This window comes from Mesocricetus auratus, unplaced genomic scaffold (assembly GCF_017639785.1).
Source record: "Mesocricetus auratus isolate SY011 unplaced genomic scaffold, BCM_Maur_2.0 Super-Scaffold_100694, whole genome shotgun sequence".
Taxonomy (NCBI): domain Eukaryota; kingdom Metazoa; phylum Chordata; class Mammalia; order Rodentia; family Cricetidae; genus Mesocricetus; species Mesocricetus auratus.
Window position 1 is genome coordinate 1,902,880 of NW_024429268.1, and position 21,424 is coordinate 1,924,303.

The window sequence follows — 21,424 nt, forward strand, 5'->3', positions numbered from 1 at the left end:
CATCAAGAGCTTCTCATGTTTTTGCAAACCTGCCTTGCTCTTCCTGGTCTCTGTGTCCTGATAGTTTACCTTGTAGAAACTGAACACAGATAAACAAACCAGAGTAATAAACAAAGATGGAATGTGCCCTGCTATCCCAAATCATGGTCAAGCTAAATGTCTTGTATATGCCTGACTTATTCAGCAAACTTCTCAGAGTCACCATCAGAACTCTTTTGGTACCTGTTCATAACCAGAAGAGCATTTGTAGAATGCACATGTCAAGTTTCACATCCTTACAGTCCTAACTGCTTATTATTTAGGAATTTTAAATGATGATAATTATGTTTGCATTTTTACTCATTCTTTGTTATAATCTGCAAGTCAATTGGTCCTGACAGTGACCCAGGTCATAAAATCAATTGTTAGGAACAAGAAAATATATGTTAAGTACACACAATTTACCAAAGCATCCTTACATAGGATCAACAATCATTTGAACATTCAAAATGGTAGAATAATATATAAAATAATTAATATTCAATGTGTTTATTAATTAATTCAGGAGATAAGCCTTGTGAGCCAACCATATTTATAATATTGGGTAGAGTGATTTGAGAATGTGAGAGTTCTATTTGAAAATGAATACTTTAACATTGTACAAATATTCATATTAATCCTCCACTTCCCAAAGTAAGATAGCAACAAATACAAAATCTTATTCTATGGAGAAAATTTGTATATGGAAAAAGAATAAAAAGGTAACTTTTAAATCATATAATTTTCTTGTATTTTTGAACTGATGAGAAGGAGAAATTCATTTTGTTCAAATTTTTCTGTGAAGATTTTCACATAAATAATTAGCTGGCTATTTTCTTGGCAGAATGGAAGTTACAGGTTAAACCATCAGAGACATTTGCCAGGGAGGGCAAGTCATAGGACTTATACTCAAATTTGGATACAGGGAGTAAATGTTCACACATGACAGAAGTTTTGGCAGGTCTTTTACTTAGTTTCTCATTTCAGAAGTAATTTGGCAACTGCATAAAAGTGGAATGTGTCTAATGCTATATCCTGGGGTAAAATAAAGATGACAAAGATCTAAGTCCATATTTGGTAAATCTGTAAGATACATTTATTCAATTCTTTTAAAAGTCAGCAAGTACTTAAATAAATTCCTTTGCTAATTCAGTGTGAAGTAATCCCATTACATGCTATATCCTAAACTTTTGATGGGCCAGAAAAAAATAGAATTCTTTTCAGTTTTGAACTTGAAGTAAAATTACAAAGCACAGTATTATGACTGACAATTTATAAGAAGATGCTGATTTAGATAATCAACTATGTTTTGATTTATGTACAATGATGGAATGATCACAGCCCTTAGCCTTTAGAATATAGCATCATTGAAGCACACCAGGTCACAGAGACCCTGAGTTACTTACAGATTTGCTCAGTGGCAAATATTCAGGTACCTGATATTTCCTTAAAAAACATTCACCAAAAAATTTTCATTCAAGTAAAGCATTTACTTTGATAAACTCCAGGATATCTGACCAATTATTAAAGGGACTGTATAGCAAATTTCTTCAGTCATTATAGTGAATTCTGGAAATGTGATTGCATGTCTATGGACATTCAGTATACCCCATCTAAAGTCTTGCTGTATGCACAATGTTTAGTTGAAAGTTATGGAAAAATCCTCCAAAGCAAAAGTGCATTATATTGACCAAGAAGATCATTGTGTGATAATACTGATTCTTAAAACGAAACAAAATAACCAAGGAAAAATAGTTTTAGTTCAGCTGATCTGATGGACAATATACACATACACACATAATTGTGGGTATATATAGCTGTGTGTGTGTTAATAATCCAAATGAGCCTGACTTATTTTAGAAAAAGGCATTTTGGGATACAGTGAGCAACCCAGGCCAGGCTGCTACAGAGAAAACAGGAGCAAGTTACTAAGTGATGGCTGAGCAGATAGTAGTATACACTGCTTTTCCTGACACCCTATTTCCATTCCTAGAACACACACTGGGTGGCTCACAATAGTCTGTAACTCCTTTTCCAGGTGACCCATGTTCCATTCTATTCTCTGCAGGCACTGAAATCATGTGCACACACCCAAACATCTTTGTTCTAAATCTAAGAAAAAATAAGTCATTGAAACCCCAGCATAATAAATGTGCTCCTGTGGGAGAAAATTAGCAATTTTATTGGCAAGTTAAAATCGCAGATCCCAGGCAAAATTTGAATCATTGGCTGATTAATACACTTTCTAATTCTGTGATCTTAAACAATTATTATTGATGAAAATATTTCATGCATTGTCTTCTTGCTTTTGAAAAATTCCCAGTGACGTCAAAATTCTAATTTGAAAATAAAGTTTAAAAAGGTGGAAATCTGGAGACATAGCTCAGTGGTTGAGCACTTACCTCAGATGCACTCTATGTTCAATACTAAGCACTTGGGAGAAAATGAGAAAGCATAAATTAAAGTTTATAATAAGAGGCCAACATGGGACTGATCTAGACCCCCTGAATATGGGTGTCAGTGAGGAGGCCTTGCCAATCAATGGGACCTCAGGTAGTAGATCAGTATTTACCCCTGGCATATAAATGGACTTTGGGAGCCCATTCACATGGAGAGGTGTTCTCTCAGCCTGGACACATGTGGAAAGACCTAGATAGAGCCTGCCCTGGACCATATGACAGACTTTGGAGATCCTCCATGGAGGGGATGGGGTGGGGGTTGGGGAAGTTGCTGGGGGCAGGAGAGGAGGGGAGGGAGAGGGAGCTAGTATTGACATGTGAAGCAAGCTTGTTTCTAATTTAAATTAAAAAAGCGGTAAAAGAAATTGCTAGAACAAAAAAAATAGAATTATTTGGCTTCTCTCAGTTAGCTGGAAAGCAGAATACAAAAATAAAATTTTAAACACAATTTATACAGCTTGGAAGGAATCAAACTGGCATCTATTACTTTCTATAATATCTAAAAATACTTATCTTTCCTTGAGGATAATAGCATTAATATATAGATTTCTACAATACTCATATTTTCTGAAAAATCAAATTGAAATGACATTAATATAATATCAAGATAATTTGTGTATTGCAGAGACCATTTCTTTCATCAGAATCGAAGAGAAAAGGATACAGAAATAAAGTTTAATTCATAGTCCAATTATGCAAAAATCATTAAAACTACTTAAATTTTAAATTATATTTAAGTAATAGCAATAACTTTCAGGGAGGCATTTTGATGTGTATTTCATTCACTCATTGAATTAAAATTATTATTCTTATTAACAGTTGGGGGTAATTGCTGGGAAAAAGGCTAATATTTCAATGCAACATCAGTGTGTGTAGATTATTCCCTGTAATCATCACGATAGCTCTGCCAATCAACATAAGTGACTCAGTTTTAAAACATGTGTGATCACACCTTACGGATTATCCTATAGTAGTCACAGATTGTACTTTGTTTCACTATCAGAAGTTTTGCTTTAGAGGATAAATTATATAATCATCACAGACATCAGTGAACTGAACTGAAGGGGATTTGTGAAATTTATTGATACCATGTTCCACCCATGGTTAGTTTGAACCTCCCTCTTGCTACTGCTCAGCAGGGTTCAGAGAAGGCACAAGTAGATATATTCTGAAGGATAGGTTAATTATGAGGCATAACTACCCGAGATAGGAAACTCAAATAGCTTGAAACTCAGCATTAAAAAAAATCAGTCCTTTTGAATCTTCTGCTACTTCAAAGGTTCTACTCTGAAATGGCAAACAGTGAAGTTGAGCAGTAAATTCTATTAAAGAAGAATGGGTTATCAGTAAGCAGGCAAGAAAGAAGCCACTTTAGCAAACTGCTAAGGTTGGGGGGGTTGTGGAAGGAAGAGGAGTTATCATGCGATGGAAGCTTCAAACCCATGGCAGAAACTCACAAAGACATTTCATCATTTCATAATTTTTCTCTTGATGTCAATTGTTTACAGTAATAATTTAATAATAAAACTTAAGGAACAAGGGGGAGCTCATTGACCCCAGACTGATAGCTGGGAAACCAGGACTGTTCCAGACCCCCCAAACGAGGATGTCAGTTTGGAGGTCTGGATAATCTATAGGGCCTCTGGTAGGGGATCAGTATTTATCCCTATATCATGAATGGAGTTTCAGAGCCCACTCCTCATAGTGGAATACTCTCTCAGCCTAGAAACATGGGGGAGGGTCTAGGTCCTGCACCAAAAGATATGACACACTTTGAAGATACCCCCATGGAAGACCTAACATCCCTGGGGAACATAAAAGAGGGAGGATGGGATAGGGGGTTGTGAGGATCAGGGGAGGGGGGGAAGGCAAGGGAACTGTGATTGACATGTAAAACAAGCTTGTTTCTAATTTTAAAAAGAGGAAAAAAATAAATATTCACATGGAAAGAAAACAATAAAGAATCTATATATAAGTAAAAAAAGAAAGAAAGAAAGAATGCAGAGTAATTCTGCCATTCGTGGACATGTTGAATGGATCTGGAACAGCAGAAACTATGTGAAGGGCATTAGTAAGTCTACTGACACAGAGGGACAACATTTTAAGGAAAGCATTGTCACTGTGGCCCCATATTGAATAATAGCTATGGTTTTTGGACAGCTGAGCAGAGAGAGTAGCTTACCAACTGGAGGACTCTGCTTGGTTTGGGCTATGTACACATCCTTCTAAAACTCACTTGTCATGGTGACACCCTTACTTACCTATATACGCTATGCTCACAATTCCTTATAAACACGCCCTTAGCAACCTGTTGGCAATCTAGGACACTTACCCACCTCAGCCTGTTGTCTTACCTGCTTTAAACAATGGAAACGGGTAAGTTCTCTCAGCAAACCCTGTATAACAACCTGTTTGTTTTCTTAAAATATATACCTGATCCAATAGAAATAAGAATATCCAGGTTCAAATAACTCTGGGTGCATGCACAATAAGGCAAACTGTGTCAGTCAAGTTAAATTTTTTAAAAGGGAAAACCATCTATTTGTTATCTGATGCCTCTCCATAAATAGGTATACATGTAATTAAAACCAGATGCATTGTGGGGAAGGTGACAGACAATAGAAAGAGATTATATAACAATATATATTCAAAACAAAGAACCAGCATGCTATCACCCTTCCAACCTAATTATTTCTCCTCTAGAACCCCATAAAATAAGCCCCAAATAAAGCTGTGGGTATATAAATAGCATGTCTCACATGAGTCACTGTCAATCTTGATAGTGTATCTGGTCTGATCTTTTTGAATTTGGAAACATTCAGCCCATCTGCTGGCTACCAGTAACATTATGGATTTTATTACTCGTAAAAGCTCTGTAGAAACAGAAAGGAAGATGGATACCAAGGGTTTGAGGACAGTATGATTTACATGGTGAGTTTCAGCAAGCCAGGACTTTATCTTGAGACCCTTTTTAAGGAAGAAAACAAAATAATGAACAGGGTATCATTAAAAGACAGTAGAGAAAAAGGAGATGTTTCAAAAATGTAACCCAGGACAAGAGACTTGAGGGCGGAATAAATGAGGAAATGTATTTCTTAAACAACAGACACATTTGGCTTAAGAACAGAGGCATGCAGGACTGGTGCCTGAGCCTTAGTTGAGCCTGCAGAAGGCAGTTCAAACTCTATACCTACAAACACTTGTAAGGGAGATGAGGTCAGTAAGTGAGAAGGCATGCTAGCTTCAGAAATGTTTAGAGCAAACTTTGACACCAAGGCTGGGCGAGTGTCAGTTGGTTAACTTGTTATTTTCTTTAAAAGAAATAAGAACTGTAGTTCACTTTAATGAAGGTAATGCTATAATGGGATCCATTTTCTCTATGTTCCAAGATTTATTTTGTGCACATGCTCCTTTCAGAGATGAGCATGAATTATGCGGCTGTTGAATATGTTCCTTTTATTTCACTGAAAAAAAAAAACCAAAGGGTAAATAACTCAGAGGAGCCACCATGCCAGTTTGCCATTTGGTTTAATGTGGAAAATCCCAAAGAAAATGGACAATAAAACAGTCCCAAGATTAGTACAAACACTGTAGGATCTACTAAATAAGAAGTGAATAATAGGAGAAGAGAAAGAATGTTTATTTATCCTCTACTTCAGTTAGGAAACAGAGATGTCTTGATTAGATTTCTCAAGCTGTGTATGTAAATAAAACTCAAAATTTACTCAAATCTTCAAGTTCATTATATGTTCTTCCTCTGGACTAAGTCAAATACTGAAATGGTATTGCTCTATTGAACATGATCAAATGTAAAGGAGAAGGATCAGGGGTTTGCTTTCCAGTCTGTGAACCCCTGATTCCCTGATTTCTAGTTATGGCATCTCAGAATCTACAGTAGAGGCATTCCATAAATATATATATATATATATATATATATATTATACACACACATATATACACACACACACATACATACACACACATATATATATATATATAATTTGTTCTTTTCCGTGTATAAAATGAGGACAGTCATAGTGTCATAATTGGTTTTTCTTTAATAATTAGGAAAATGCATTCCTATTAGCTAAAGAACAAGCTGATGACAGAAGTAGAAGCAAGCAAGCAGGCTTGCTTGCTCTCGGGATCCAGTGCCTCCATCTTATTCCCAGCTGACCACCTGCTGGTCCCACTGTCCCTCCCTTGGCCCTACTTCCAGTGGATCACACAAACCTTCCCCTACAAACTTTCTTCCCCCCCAATCTTTTTATCTCAACTCCCAACCACAGCAGATGATAACTGCCAGTCACCCCAGCAAGAGAATCAGGAAGCCTAATTGCCCCACCACCCTCTCCCCCAATCCAACTCCCCTTTCTCTCCCAAGCCCTTTGCAGAAGACCTATTGACCTATTGCAGCCTCCCCACTTCCTTTAGCCCGTCTGCAGTTGGCGAGCAGGCAGATGTTTTCCTCCAACCTGCATCCCCACTCATCTTTCTACCCTGGCCTCCCACTCCAGGGGGCATCGTCATGGGAAGTCACCAGCAGAACCTGCAAGGAGGGCAGTAAAAACAGGTAGGAGGGTTTCAGCCCTGCACTCTTCTCCCTCTACTCTGTGCCATATCCAAGTCCCCAATCTCATTCCCAGCCCCGGAGCTGACTATGTGCTGTGACCTCTCCTCACTTTCTGCCCATTTCCAGCATATGAAACACAGATGCTTCTCTTGCTTCTGGCCTTTCCTGTCTCTTGCCTGCCTTGGATGCTGCCTTGCCTTTCTTGTCTCTTGTGTTGCTCCTTCCTGCTTCTTGTCTGCCTGTCTGTCTGTCTGTCTGCCTGTCTGTCTGCCTGTCTGTCTGTCTGTCTGTCTGTCTGCCTGCCTGCCTGTCTGTCTGTCTGCCTGCCTGCCTGCCTCTCTCGTATCCTTTCACTCTCGGCCTTCCTCTTTCCCCTACAAGCCTTTTGTTCTAACTCTGCTGAGAGAGACATATTTGCTTAGGGGCATACCTTGGCAGGGCTTGCAGAAAGATACCCATTTCTTCTCCCCTCCCCCCCGCCCCGCCGCACACACACACTTTTTATATAAAAATCTGCTTAGTGATGTGTTGTTTTTTTCTTTCACTTCATTATATTTTGTTCCCGTTTACTATTATCCCTTAGAGGCCTGTTTGATTTACAATGGGAGACAGAGAGGGAGTGAATTCAGGTGGGAGGGGAGGTGGGGAGGGACTAGGAAGAGTAGAAGGAGAAGAAACTGTAATCGTGATATATTATGTGAGAAAAATACCCATTTTCCGTGAAATGAAATGAAGGAGTAGGGAAGTGTGGGGGCAGTGTAGGTAGATAGATGGGTGAAGTGCTCGGCACACAAGCATGAGGACATGGATGCAGATCCCCAGCATGCACAGACAGAGCTGTGCATGAGGCCAAGGGACTTTAAGCTTGGCACTAAGGGTGGTGGCGAAGGAGGGGGAGGCAGGAGGATCCCTGAAAGTCACTGATCATCCAGACAAGTCATTCATTTGAAAGGTGTCTGCCTCTGCTTCCATCAGTCACTGGATGAAGGCTCTACGACGGCATATAAGGTAGACATCAATTTCATTATCAGGGAAGGGCATTTAAGGTAGTCTTTCTACTATTATTTAGTTTGCCTGTTGGTGTCATCCTTGTAGATCTCTGGAAATCACACTAGTGTTGGTTCTCTCCTTAAACCTATAATGAGTATTATGGTATCTCATACCCTATTCTCCTCTATTCTTCCCCTGACTCAACCTTCCTGCTCCCCCATGTCCTCCTTTGCCTTTTTCTCTCCCTCTCTTTTTCCTAGCTCCCTTTTCCCTCTCCCCTATGCTCCCAATCTGCTCAGGAGATCTTGCCTCATTCCCTTTCCCTGGAGTACAATGCACATATCTCTCTTAGGGTCCTTCCCATTTCCCAGACTTTCTGGTAGTGGGATTGTAGGCTGGAACTACCCTGAACTCCTCTAACCCAGTGACAGAGAGGGAGGAGTGATGAGTAAAATGGTCAAGACTGGGCTGGTGAAACCCACAGAGACAGCTGACCTTAACACGGGGGAGCTCATGGACCTCAGATTGATGGCTGAGAGGCCAGTATGGGACTGATCCAGACCCCCTGAATGTGGGTGTTAGTGAGGAGGCCTAGGTAATCTTTGAGGCCCTGGCGTACAAATGGACTTCAGGTGCCCATCCCACAATGAGGGATGCTCTTTCAGTCTGACTCTTGGGGGAGGGCCTAGGCCCTGCCCTGAATGAAATGACGGACTCTGGAGATCCCCCATGGAAGGCCTCACCCTCCCTGGGGAATAGAGTGGGGATTGTGTGGGGACCTGGGAGAGCTGGGGGGTTGGGGGAGAAGGGGAAGGAGACAGAGCTGGGATTGACATGTGAAGCAACCTTGTTTTCTAATTTAAATTTAAAAAAAGAAGAAAACATATGAGACCTGTCTTTGTGCAGATGCTCCCTAGTTCAGCCATGCCATATACATAACATCGGCATGAAACTGCCAGATAAGAATACACAGAGAATACACAGAGAGGTGGCAGAGAGGTTAAGAGCACAGGATGCTCTTCCTGAGGCCCCGGGTTCAATTCCCAGCATCTGCAGGGGATTCTTCTGCCCTCTAATGGCCTCTATAGGCACTGCATACATGTGGTATACAGACATTCATGCAGGCAAAGCAACCACCCCAAGATGAGATATCACATCTCTTAGAAAAGAGGCAACTCTGGTTCCTCTGGGTTCATTCTGGTAAATTTTGTGTTCTATGACACCACTCACAACCTTCAGAAGTGGAAGGGGAATGAAGATAATTCCAAAGATTCCCTCATCCCCTTGGGCGGAGGGTGCGGGTGGGGTGGGGGTGGGGAAGACTTCACCAAAACAACAACAATAATAATAATATAAATAATTCTAAAAAGTCTAAAATAAATAAGCTATAGAATGTCTCAGCAAGGCAATGCCAACTTTCCCAAGTCCCCCAGGGTCTCCGGCCTTCACATCTCCTTTTGTTTTGCTCCCCGATTCTGACTTTGCTTTGCTTATCTGTGGTTACTTGTGCTTTTCTAAGTCGTTGTCCTACCTCTGAAACCCAATCATAACAATCGAATGAATTTGAAATAGCATGGTGGTAGCTGACACATTGAAATCGGTCCTTAAAGAAGATTGAGGCTATCAATGCCGCTCAGGTTTAGACTGTTGCCTTCCAATAAAAGGAAAAGCTTTGCTTCTACCTCATCCTTTCCAAATACTTGTCTGTCCTTAACACCTTTTGCCATTCAGTGACATAAGGACTCTTAATCAGAAGCCTAGCATGCGCTGGATCCATGTTCTTGGGCTTCTGAGACCCTAGAAACACGAGTCAAATAATTTTATAATAATTATAATAATAATAAATTCCCTGATCTCAAGTATTCTGTTATAGTACCAGGAAAGCAAATAAAGCAACACCTCTAGCTTAATCTTCTTTCTAATAAGATCGCTACAAAAATCTAGAGACCTTCAGAATATGGTGAGATGTATTCTGTTGTGAATAATTCAAAGGTTTAGCTTTTATGTAACATTAGAAAGAGTTACACATGTAACTGATACTGACTTAGAAAGATACAAGATTAAGAAAGCATCAATGAGTTATGCATAAACAGGTAAATCATAGGGCAAGGTACTGTTACAATTATGCCTACACTTAAAGCTGTTTCCACAGGCTGCTATGGACTCACAGACAAACTTACAATTAAAGATCATATTATACAGGTTTCCTTTTTGTGAATCTATCCTGATACATACTTTGTTCTACATTGATTTGGACTATTAAATACAACAACCTATTATCAGTTGAAAAAATGGTTCATGGTCTGTTACCTAGATGTGTATCTGTGTTTTATTTTGTTTTTCTATGTATCCCTAAGCATTCAGTCTTTGAAGTATATCTGAGAATGTAATTTGAATAAGCAAGAAAAATTGAAATCAATATTCATCAGCATAATGCCAAACTGATTTTGTTGATTTCCGTTGTTGTGTAACTAGGCTAGTGAAAGACTACTATCTTTCTCTGGAACTACACGATTCTCTTTCAGATGCTGACACAGATGCTTATCAAATGATCCTCACCTCTAATAGGAATGAAAGCATATTCCCAACATTCACAGTTTATATGTATGTAAACCAATTCATATATACATTCTGGTAAACCTCAGGAGAAGTTTAAACTATTCTTGTGTGTGTGTGTGTGTGTGTGTGTTTGTGTGTGTGTAGCATTCATGTGTGCTGATCAGTTTATATCCACTTGACAGAAGCTTGAGCCATTTGGAATGAAGGACCCTCAGTTGAGAAAATTCCAGTACCGGGCATGGACCTGTCGGCGTGCCTGTGTGGTAATTTTGTGAAGATGATTGATGTGGAAGCTTCCAGCTCACTATGGGAGAGTATGATATTTTAGATGGTGGGCCTGGGTGCTGGAAGAAATGGGATGAGCTTGTCAGCAGGCATGAAGAAGTTACTAATCAGAGCCCTTCATGGCTTCTGTTTCAGTTCCTTGCCCTGCTTGCAAGCCTGCCATGACTTCCTCAGTGATAGACTGTTACCTGAAATTGTAAGATGAATTCTTTCCTCCCCAAAGTTACATTTGGTTCATGGTGTTTCATCACAGCAATGGAAACCCTAACTGAAACAATATATTACATACAACAAGAGGCAGGGATGCTCTGTGGGTGTGATAGTGCTAATATGAAAAATCGTTACTGAGGACCGGGACTGTTGCTATGAGTATGCGGCCACGTGATTTTCAGCTCCTTGTACCTGGTATGTAGAAGGAATTTAGAAGGGTGTGGATGAGTGGGCTAACGTGATATAAGCAGAGCTTTATGGGATATTTTGACTGGGGGCAGGGAGAAGTCTAGAAGGACATTAGAACTGTGCACAGTGAGGTGCCAGCTAGTAAGTTTCCATGGCAGAACAGGACTCTATAGGAAATTGGGTAAGAGATCATCTATATTACATTCTCACAAAGACTCTGTCTGTAATTTGCTGTGTCCTAAGAACTTGAACGGTGCTTCATTCAAAAGAAATGAAACAATATGTCTGAGGAAGGAAATTCAGGATAGTATAGTATTCCAGCTGTGTCACAGCTTCTGCTCACAGTTCTTGTTAAGGTTTATAGTGAGAAAGAGTAGCAAGTGGAGAAGAAAAACGTAAAATGTGCCGTTCTGCATAGGAAAGTAGCATGAGTGAGGTTAAATTTGTACATGAAAAGGATGGAAACAAAAAAAATCCATAATTGCTAAGGAGATTGCATAATTACAGAGACAGTTCACAACATGCACGGTGCCAGGGCTGTAGAATGGTTACTTTTCACTGTTCTGAGCTCTGCAGGAAGACAGAGGAGAAACATTGAAAACCATGCACTTAAGAGAGGAAAGAAAAATAAGCAAGCTTAAAGATGTAGAAAAGGCATGTGTGGAAAAGGCCATTGTAGTTTGTAGAGAGGTCAGTTCCATTAAGGAGAAACCTCCCATTTCTTCACCCACGTAAGGGAAGACTCAACCAACTTAAGGATCCATCTTGTGAAAATGAAAATTTATCTGGATGGGATTCCCCATTTAAAGATAAGTGCCCCTGGAAATAATTTCCTGGCTTCACCAGCCAATGCATAGGAGCCACCAAAGTGCGGTGGTAGGATGCCAAGTACATTTCCAGTTTGCTCTCAACTTGCCAGTATCATCAGTAGAATGCTGATGTTGCATGTGGTTGCATGTGTACAGTGTGTGAAAGCGTGGGGTAGATGTTGGAAGCTTGTAGCAATGTTCCAGAAAGTTCCATAGATCAAGCAAGGTATGGCGGGATTGGAGTCTCTGCAACGCAGCCGTAAGAAGATATTGCAAGTCACCGCTTAGGTGAAGCTGAGTTGATGGAATCCTAAGGATGTTGCAGTTGCAGGAACTCATGGGATGCCTGCTGAGAAAATGAAGCTATGGGCTGCATTCCAAACACCAAGACTAAGCCTGATAGCAGGCATAAGCCTGAGACCAACTGCTACCCGTGATTCAGAGTAGGACAGGAATGCTCAGGGATACTAGAACCCAGGTGAATTCACCAGCAGTTCCAGCGTCTAGGAATATAAAGCAGAACTACTTTTTATACACTGCTAAAAACAAATATCTATTCTAAACGTTTGGGAAACTATCATTTTATCCCATACTTGCAGCAGAAACAATGTCTATAAATGCCATAGAAAAACCATGGAATTTACAATGTATTTTTACTTATATGCATAGATAACTCTTGTGAGTCATTTTTTTTTAAGTTTTGGTATTTGTATGTCATCTAGTTTGACTGGCAATCATGAGTTTACATGACTGGTAACATTGTTTGTGTTAACACATATGACAATTATTAGCTACAGGCATAACACACTGCTGACCACAAAGGAATCAAATGCCTCTCACCTCCTCGTTTGTTGATCTTGGCATAGCCAGGTGAATAGCTGCTGGACAGGGAGGATGAGCTGGTGAAGGAGACGTGGGGAAGCCCAGAGATGAGCGGCTCATCACATTTTTCTGGAAAAAGAAGATACAGAAAAAAAGCTAAATTCACTAATTCTCTCTAGAAAATGATCAGTTTGTGTTTAGCTACCGAAGGAGTCGGGACATGGAATGTTTGTTAAAAGCACTTGCTGATTCTGCTGAGGACCCGAGTTCAATGTCTAACACATACATGGGCTAAGTGACAACCACCTCTAGTTACAGGTCCAGGAAATCTGATGCCCTTTTCTGACCCCCATGGCAGGCACATGTGTATGTACATACACACACACACACACACACACACACACACACACACACACATACACACACACTAACTACTTAATACAGTACAGACTTTCATACCCACCAAAAAAAAACCTTTACCAATGATCACAATTTGGGTATCTCTGCTGTACCCATTACGATAAACTACAGAAGTAGTTTAAACCATTCTGATGCAATAGTCTGAAATGACAGCTTTGCTCCAAGAGGGACACAGCTCAGATTCAGTCTTGAACAATCACGGGTGGAATCCAGAATTCAGTTATGTTATTACTAACTTTTGTACATGGCCCTACCTAGACATGATCAGGTATTTACGAATCAGAGAGAAGATGGGAAACAAGCAAATTCCAAGAAGTGAGATTAGAAAAAATTTACTAAAAGTACGCAGAGCAAGAGAGTTGAAATCACTAATCAACATGTATAATTTTAGTTGTGTAGGATGAATCATATCTGGAGATTAGATGTTTCATATTGAGCTGGCAGATGATAATCCTGACTTAGGTACCTAAGTATTTGAGATAGAAGGTCTTGTGTTAAATGTTGTTACTAATGAAGAAAAGAAATGGAGAACAAGAATAACAGTCAGCATGGAAAAGAGTACAATCTAAAATTTTACCATCTCTGGCTTGAATCTATCTTTAGTAGCTTCTACACATGGCTTTCAATGGCATTAACATTTTTAAACATCATCTCTTCTTAAATGTTTGTTTTTGGTTCTTGTCATGTATATTTCTTAATCTTCAAATTTATAAATTTTCCTAGTGTGCAGGAGTCATCTGTTTTTTCTCCTACAATCCACCCTCCCTCCAGGAGAATACCTCTAAGGGCTACACATGTCATACTGGACTGTCCTGACTCCTGATTTCTCACCTCCAGGGTAGCAGACCAAATTCAAGGATTCAGCAGCAGTTGCTGTCATAAAACCTGCTCAGCTATCCCACTCACCATCTTGCTCTTTTAACATCTGTCTACTGTAGAGAAAGTGAATCCCCACAAAAATGTCACCATGAGTGCAGTTACTAAGAAAATTTATTCATAGTTTTTATCAGCAAAATTAGTATAAACAAATAAAATAATCGCACTTTAATCAATCTGACTCAAAGTATCTACAACTCAATGAATTTCTATACAGTTAGAATAGTCGTTTGGAACAGTTAGAGTATGCTCTGTCATCTGTTTCCAGTCACTTGGAATGATGTTTCAAGTCCCTTGAAGCCTACAGTGACTCCCTCACCTTCTCTATCACTGTCTAGATGCAATGACTTCTGTTCTTTCAGTGGCTAGCCACCTCCTGCTAAGAGATTTCACGTTTGCTGCTCCAAATGGTCCCTGCCACACCCCAATCCTTTCCTAGGTCTATGGTTTCAAGGTAGCTTTGCATGCCCAGAGACTGGCAGAGCTGTCATGTCCTCAGCTCCCTAATCCTGCACTGTTGTCCTTCCCAGAACTTACTACCTACAGGCTTTTCAAATATTACATTGCTTAGCTGACTTTCTCTCCTACCAAGCTGTTGTACTTATGGGAATGAAGTATTTCATGGTTTACCTGGAAGTTACTCTTGTGACTGAAAGTTAAACTACAAGATGGTAGAGAACCTATTTTCAAAAAGATGGTCTTTAATTCCTAACAAGTGTTCACATTGCCTAGGGTTTTGTTAAATAAGATGGGGAACTGAGCAACACATTCCTGAAAGGTTTTCACGTCTCATGTTTATAAACAGAGAGAAAAAAATTAACAATAGAGGAAATAAACCAGTTTTGTTTGGATTTCACTGAAGTGGAGTCAAATCCCTACAGGCACTGAGAAATGAATCATCATGTACTACCTCACCATTCAAGAGTTTAAAAATTAGACGTTAAAGCGAACAAACCTGTTTTCACAGCATGTTATCTTATTTCTCTTAGTTATTCTCTAGGTTCCTCTGGGAACCCTGACAGGTGTGTATGATTAGATTCCCCAGAAAACTCAATGTAAAAGACTGAAAGGAGGAACATAAAATATGTGTTAAAAGAGTGTTAAAAGAGACGAGTTCACAATCTACACTAAGTGAGCAGATTTTACACTTGTTGTTAAAGCGCACTATTAAATTCAGCTGTGAGAGGGAGAGATGCAATTTTTTTGCTAGTTTTTAGTTCCTTGAGTCTCATTTTAAGTTAGTCTTGGCATAGCTCCTGCGTCTAACCTGAAAGTGTTCCTTCTGGGGTTTGCACCACGTTGAAAATGTGCTGGTATCTATGCTGTGCATGTGCATGCCTCTAAAGTGGCATCAGGCAGGGTGCTGTGAGAAGCCCATCAGAGCAGCGGAAGGGGGCAATGTTTTCCCCTCAGAGTGCGTGCTAAGGCATGGTGACAAGAATGAGACCAATCCCTGCATGGTGAGCCCATAGTTTCAGTTGGTTGAGTAACAATGGGAACAGGACTCCTGTCGGTGGGTGAGGGTTAGCTGCTCTTCTAGGATGTTTTGTACAGGAAAGCCTCTTTGGAAAGGAACATCAGTGTATTTATTGGTCAAAAGAAGATGAAGAGTCAAGCCATGGGGAAAAAAAGCAACAGTACTGTGCTGGGAGGATCTTTCCTAATATAAGCCTTGAGTTACCTGACAACAATATACGACATGTTTCTTGAAAGAAAGATTTAATAACAATAGTACACTGATGCAAGCGACATAACATCTACACTAATTCCTTAATGATATCTTAGGTAGCACAAATAAAATTTAGATGTAGTGTATTAAAGTCTAAAAAACTGATTTTGTAGCAATTGATTTTAATACCAAATGTTTCATTAATTTGTAAATCAATTAAGATACATTTTAAAATTTAAAAAAATCAACTAAAATCATCTAATTATTATTCTAATCAGAGAAATAGTTATAAAAATAACAGTTTATATATAAACTTTGTTCTGTGAATGTTAACTGTAGAATGGTCTCAATTTAAGCACTGGCAATCTCACATTTTTCTTATTTCAAACACAATATACAACTTTAGCATTTAATAAACCTATTGCATTTGCTGTGTTTTCTCCTAGATGACACTAATTACAAATATTTCTGGTGTCTTGCTTCCTGCTTTAGATAGTTATAAACATATCAGGCAATAAAATTGACTCATCCCATTTTCCGTATGCACAGTAGACAAGCCTATATAAAACTGCTAAACATGCAGCAAAACAATATTTAATAATGTAATTTGGTGTTGAGTAGAATAAAATCAATCACTAGAAATTTTGCAGTGAAAGGGTCCTATAGTCTTAACTCTCTTAGAACCGTGTGACAATGAATATGGGAATCTATCCCTTATCTAATATGCAATATAAGAATGAGGGAATTTAGCTAAGTTTCCGTGAAGCCCAGAAAGTGTTAAGAATTTCCAGTATAGAGCTCTGACTCACAGGTCACCTCGAAGCCTGAGGAGCTTCCTTTGCTAAGAAGTGTTACTAGGACACAGCTTTAATTAGTGTTGCAGTGTCCATGGTTTCTTCCACACAGCCTCAGAGAGCTTCAGTACAACCATATGACCTGTGTGGTTGACTTCTTTTACTGTCCAACTAGTTTAACACTCACTCTGTATCTTCATAAGAGGAATTACTAGTGATCACTTACATTGTCAAGAAAGAATAAGGTGTGAAGAACTTGGAAAATATAGCTAGGTAGGAAGAAGGGAAGAAGACTCTAGAAAAAGAAAACAGGTTAAGCATCACCAAAAGTCACGGTGGATATGAAATTCCCTGCTGATTGCTGTAGTTACACTCTGGGCATGTGTATATTGCCATACTGCCTGTTATGGTGAGTGGTCTGTTTTTATTCTGATTGCAGTAATGATTAAGACATGTGGCAACTTCTAAAATCTTGGCTTCCCTATTAGGCTAAGGTATATATTTCAATGTAGTAGTTATGAAATAGCAGGGCATCTGGCAAAGCCCTAAATAAGGGGAGCATCCTAACAGAGTAGTAAGTAAAGGTGGAGAGAGATCAGAGGTAATCCAGTATTGCAGATCACAGGTGAGAATACACTCTAGCTCCACAGTCATCCAGCTACTGCAAATATTTCAATTCCAGGGTGCTTTCCTTCCAGGAAACCTTGGATGAAAACTAGAGGAACAGATGGGGCTTGGGTTTTATTTTCATACAATTTCAGTCAACCAGGAAGGCAGCTGTAAGAATGCGGCACTAACTCAGCATGAGAGGAAGGAAGTAGCTGGCAGACAGAAAGGAAGTAGCTATTGCCTTTTATTGGCTGAGAACGTCCTCAGTTGTCAAGAATTACTGCAAGAAGCTGGCAAAGTCCAGGCACACCAGGATTCTTTTAAGAACAAGAGACAGGACACTAGAACCAAGCAGGGGCTTTCTATGTTCTATACTTGCATATAGGGAAGAAATTCACTTGGAGTGATGTGTTCTCCTTGAAAGCATCTCCAAGCATTCTCCATGTGTCCTAAATCTCTCACTCTGAAGGTGAAGCTGCGGCAACCCATCTACACCCTTGATCTGCATTCTACATAGTCAAGAGACATTAGAGAATGCCTTGCTGGGCCTCTTTATAGCTCATACGCTACATCCTATCACCAGGCTCCTGCCTTACACTGTGAGATCAAAACTGCCTTGAACTTGACAATGTACCATGTGCCGATGATTCTGTTTCCTGGTTTTCTTAGTGGGATTGTCATTCTTTTGGGTTATTTTGGGACTCTTTTGTCTTTGATACTGTTTTGGGATCTGCAATATGTTTCCAGGGCTTCAGCATTATGTTTTGTTCACAGTTTCTCACTCTTTCTGTGCTGTCTTTTCATCCACCTTTGTATGCACTCGCTTAATGTGCCCTCTCTGCTATTTGCTGCTTGGGGCTGGCTTATCTGCCTAGATCAGTGACAAATAAAGTGTTTTCTTTATGGACATGGATGGACATTTTTTAGAATTTTGGTGGAAAGAAAACTGAAGCCATGGCCTAGGTTCTTCTTCAGTCATCCCCAAGATGAATGCAACCTTTCCATGAATTTAAAAAAAGTTATTGGCAGCATTAAACCGGCTAGGAAACGACTTTGGCGGGATCCACTATATAGTTCAGAGACTCTATCCACATGATTGTAAGCCCTTGCTTTTATCCATTTCCTTTTTTTTAGAAAGGAGGAATGGAAGATGGGAGAAAGAGAGGGAGGGAGGAAGGAAGAGAGGCACTAAGTGAAGAAAAGGAAATTCTTTCTAGCTTGGATACACCTGCTATTTTCTATTTCATACACGTGAGCAGCTGGTTTAACACATATTTTGCTGTGGCATATTCAGCAGCTTGATATTTTGTCTTGCTTTCTTGGCACACACTATTTGACTAGGTATTGTTTATTCACCTCAAAGCCTTGCTGGCTTTAGCACCATATTATAATACAAAACACACTTAGCTCCCTCATTCTGCTTCCTTGTGAACCTCTCATCACCCAAAGAACTTTTCCTGTGGACCATCACACCCAGAGGCCAAATCCTGTGGAAGGTTAATCTACAATTCATGTTTCCTTCTAGTCAAGTGTTGTAATTTCCTTTAAAATGTATTGGTTTTGCAACAAATTATTGTTTTATTTCTATACATTGTTTAAGAAAGTGATTCATTTTTTAAGAGACAGAAAGAGAGAGAGAGAGAGAGAGAGAGAGAGAGAGAGAGAGAGAGAGAGAGAGAGAGAGAGTGTGTGTGTGTGTGTGTGTCTTAAGGAGTATTCTGTGCATGCATGTGCCTGGAGGTGTCCTGGAGGCCAGACGAGGGCATCCTATCTTCTGGAGCTGGAGTTACGGGCAGTTATGAGCTGTCAAACATAGGCCTGGGAACTGTACTCCATTCCCATACAAGAACAATACTTTCTTTTCATTACTAAACCATCTCTCTAGTCCCTTAATTTAGTACTTCTATAATTACTTTAAATACTGTTGTAATGAGAAAAACTGGTACTTTGGTTTGTTTATTTGTTTTTACCATTATATGGTGAGTGTTTTCGTAGCTTGGGTCCCTATAGGCTAACATATATGAATGAAGATGCTTGGTTATTAGAGAGTGAATCTACTCAAGAGGGATTAGGAGGAATGACCTTATGGAGGTGTGGTCATGTTAGATGACGTGTGTCACTGGAGGTAGGCTGCACTGGTGGTGGGCTATGTGTTTCAAACACCTAAACCAGCCCCACTAATTTTTTTTTATTACTGATGCCCGTGGATCCAAGTGTAGACCTCGCAGCTACTTATCCAGCACCATGTCTGCCTGTGTGCTGCCATGTTTTCTGCCACCATGACAATGTACTAAACCTTTGAAACTGTAAACAAACTCCAGTGAAATGATTACTTTTATAAAATAACTGTGGTTCTGGTATCTGTTCACAGCAATGGAACACCAACTAAGACAACTAGTTATGACTTTGAAGATAACATTATTTTTAACATTTTACCAGTATTACCATGGCAGTAGAAAGAACAGGCTCCTTAGAGTTTTATTTCTTGCTACATGAATCTGAAGAACGTAAGGCCATAATATGCACTATCTCCTTCAGTTTCCACTTTTTAAAGGACCCTTTTCAGTTTTTAGTCAGATCTATGATTTTTTTTTAAATCACAGGAATTGAAAAGCAAATGGTTAGAAAATAGGATAGAGGTACTTCAGAGCAAAACATTATCTTCTACTCAATCTTCAATTGTCCATCTATTATTCCCAGAGACTGATACTGGGGTTCAAGCTTCAAGCTGAAGATCAGAAAGGCAAAATAGCCAACCACTAGCCCTTACCTCTACCTCAGCTCAGAAAAAAGGGGCAATCCTTAAATTGCTCCCGACTTCACTGCTCCTCAAATTCACACAGACTGCTATGCTCTCCTGAGTGTGAGTAGAGACTCACTCTCAAACTGAATGCCTCTGCCTTTTATACCTCTCAAATCCTGGGATTAAAAGCATGAGCTCTGATTCAGTCTTTTAAAAACTGATTCAATCTAATGTAGACCTGGGTCACCTTGAACGAACAGAGATCCTTCTAACTCATAATCCTGAGTCCTATGATTAAAGGGGCGTGCCACCCCTGCATAAATTTGCATAACTTACTATTATGGCTGGCTTTGCAAACTGATCTCAAGTGGGTTTTATCAGATCATAAACAACACGTCACCACACTTTCTTCTGCACCCCAACATCCCATATTTAGATATTATACATCAACTTTAAGGATGTTTGCTCTACCATCCCTATTCTGGATTGCTTTTTGTCACTGGAAATAAGAGCCATTTTTTCCTCCTCTATGAAATTTCATACAATGCTGATAAATATTCTCATTACCATAATAACAGTAGTTTTCATGGTTTATCTTCATGCTTGCATGCCACTTTTAGTAAAACAGTTACTTGTTATTGCTGAGCTTCTATTCTGCCTCAGTAAAAGCCAATGAATTCAATATGCATTTTACTATTCAAGAACTCGATTGAGGTAGCCTTCTGCACTCATTGCCAATTTGGACCATATATGAATGTTAGAAACCATTAAAACTAAATCAGAAGATAAAAAATAGTAATATTAATTATTTGTGGAGTACTTTCCATGACAAGAAATATCAGCTAATATTTTGAATGGATTTTTTAAAAGTAATTATGATCATAATTAGTTGGGATAGGTATTATTACCATTTCCAAGACAAAGCTTAAGATCATACTGCTACAAGATATTAGAGTCATAATGAAACCTTAGTTATATCTGGTTATAAATCCTGTGCTTTTAAGGACATTTCAAGAATATGCCATCTCTTGACTCAGTTAAAAGTCATACCTGTTTTACTGGCTTTGGGAGCTATGCTGGTCTCCTAATAATGCAGAAACTAACAAGAGAATGTTGTTTATAACATCATCACATCAATTATACTATCTTCTATGCCATATTAGACCCACCTGTTTCAACTCAAAAAGGTTCTAATAGTATTTAAAGGTGTTCTCCAAGAGACTCATGAATAATCAGCTATTCAATAGATATGCAACTTAATAAAGTACATGTATGTCATCCTAGTTGTCCATTCAATACATATTTATTGGGCACTTACTTCCTGCTTTGATCTTTATCCCTTTATAATGTATTCTCTTCACAGTTGCCAAATGGACCTTTTATAAACGGAGATCAGATT

The 21,424-nt window shown here is 39.3% G+C and overlaps 1 protein-coding gene across 1 annotated transcript in view; it reads right to left on the reverse strand.

Moving 5' to 3' along the window:
• Cntnap2 (contactin associated protein 2) overlaps positions 1-21,424 on the reverse strand; it is a 2,029,549-nt gene that overhangs the window by 1,488,265 nt on the left and 519,860 nt on the right. The window contains exon 2 of the mRNA XM_040740424.1: positions 12,933-13,043. Within this exon, the coding sequence (XP_040596358.1) occupies positions 12,933-13,043 (111 nt within the window). The remainder of the gene's footprint in view (positions 1-12,932; positions 13,044-21,424) is intronic.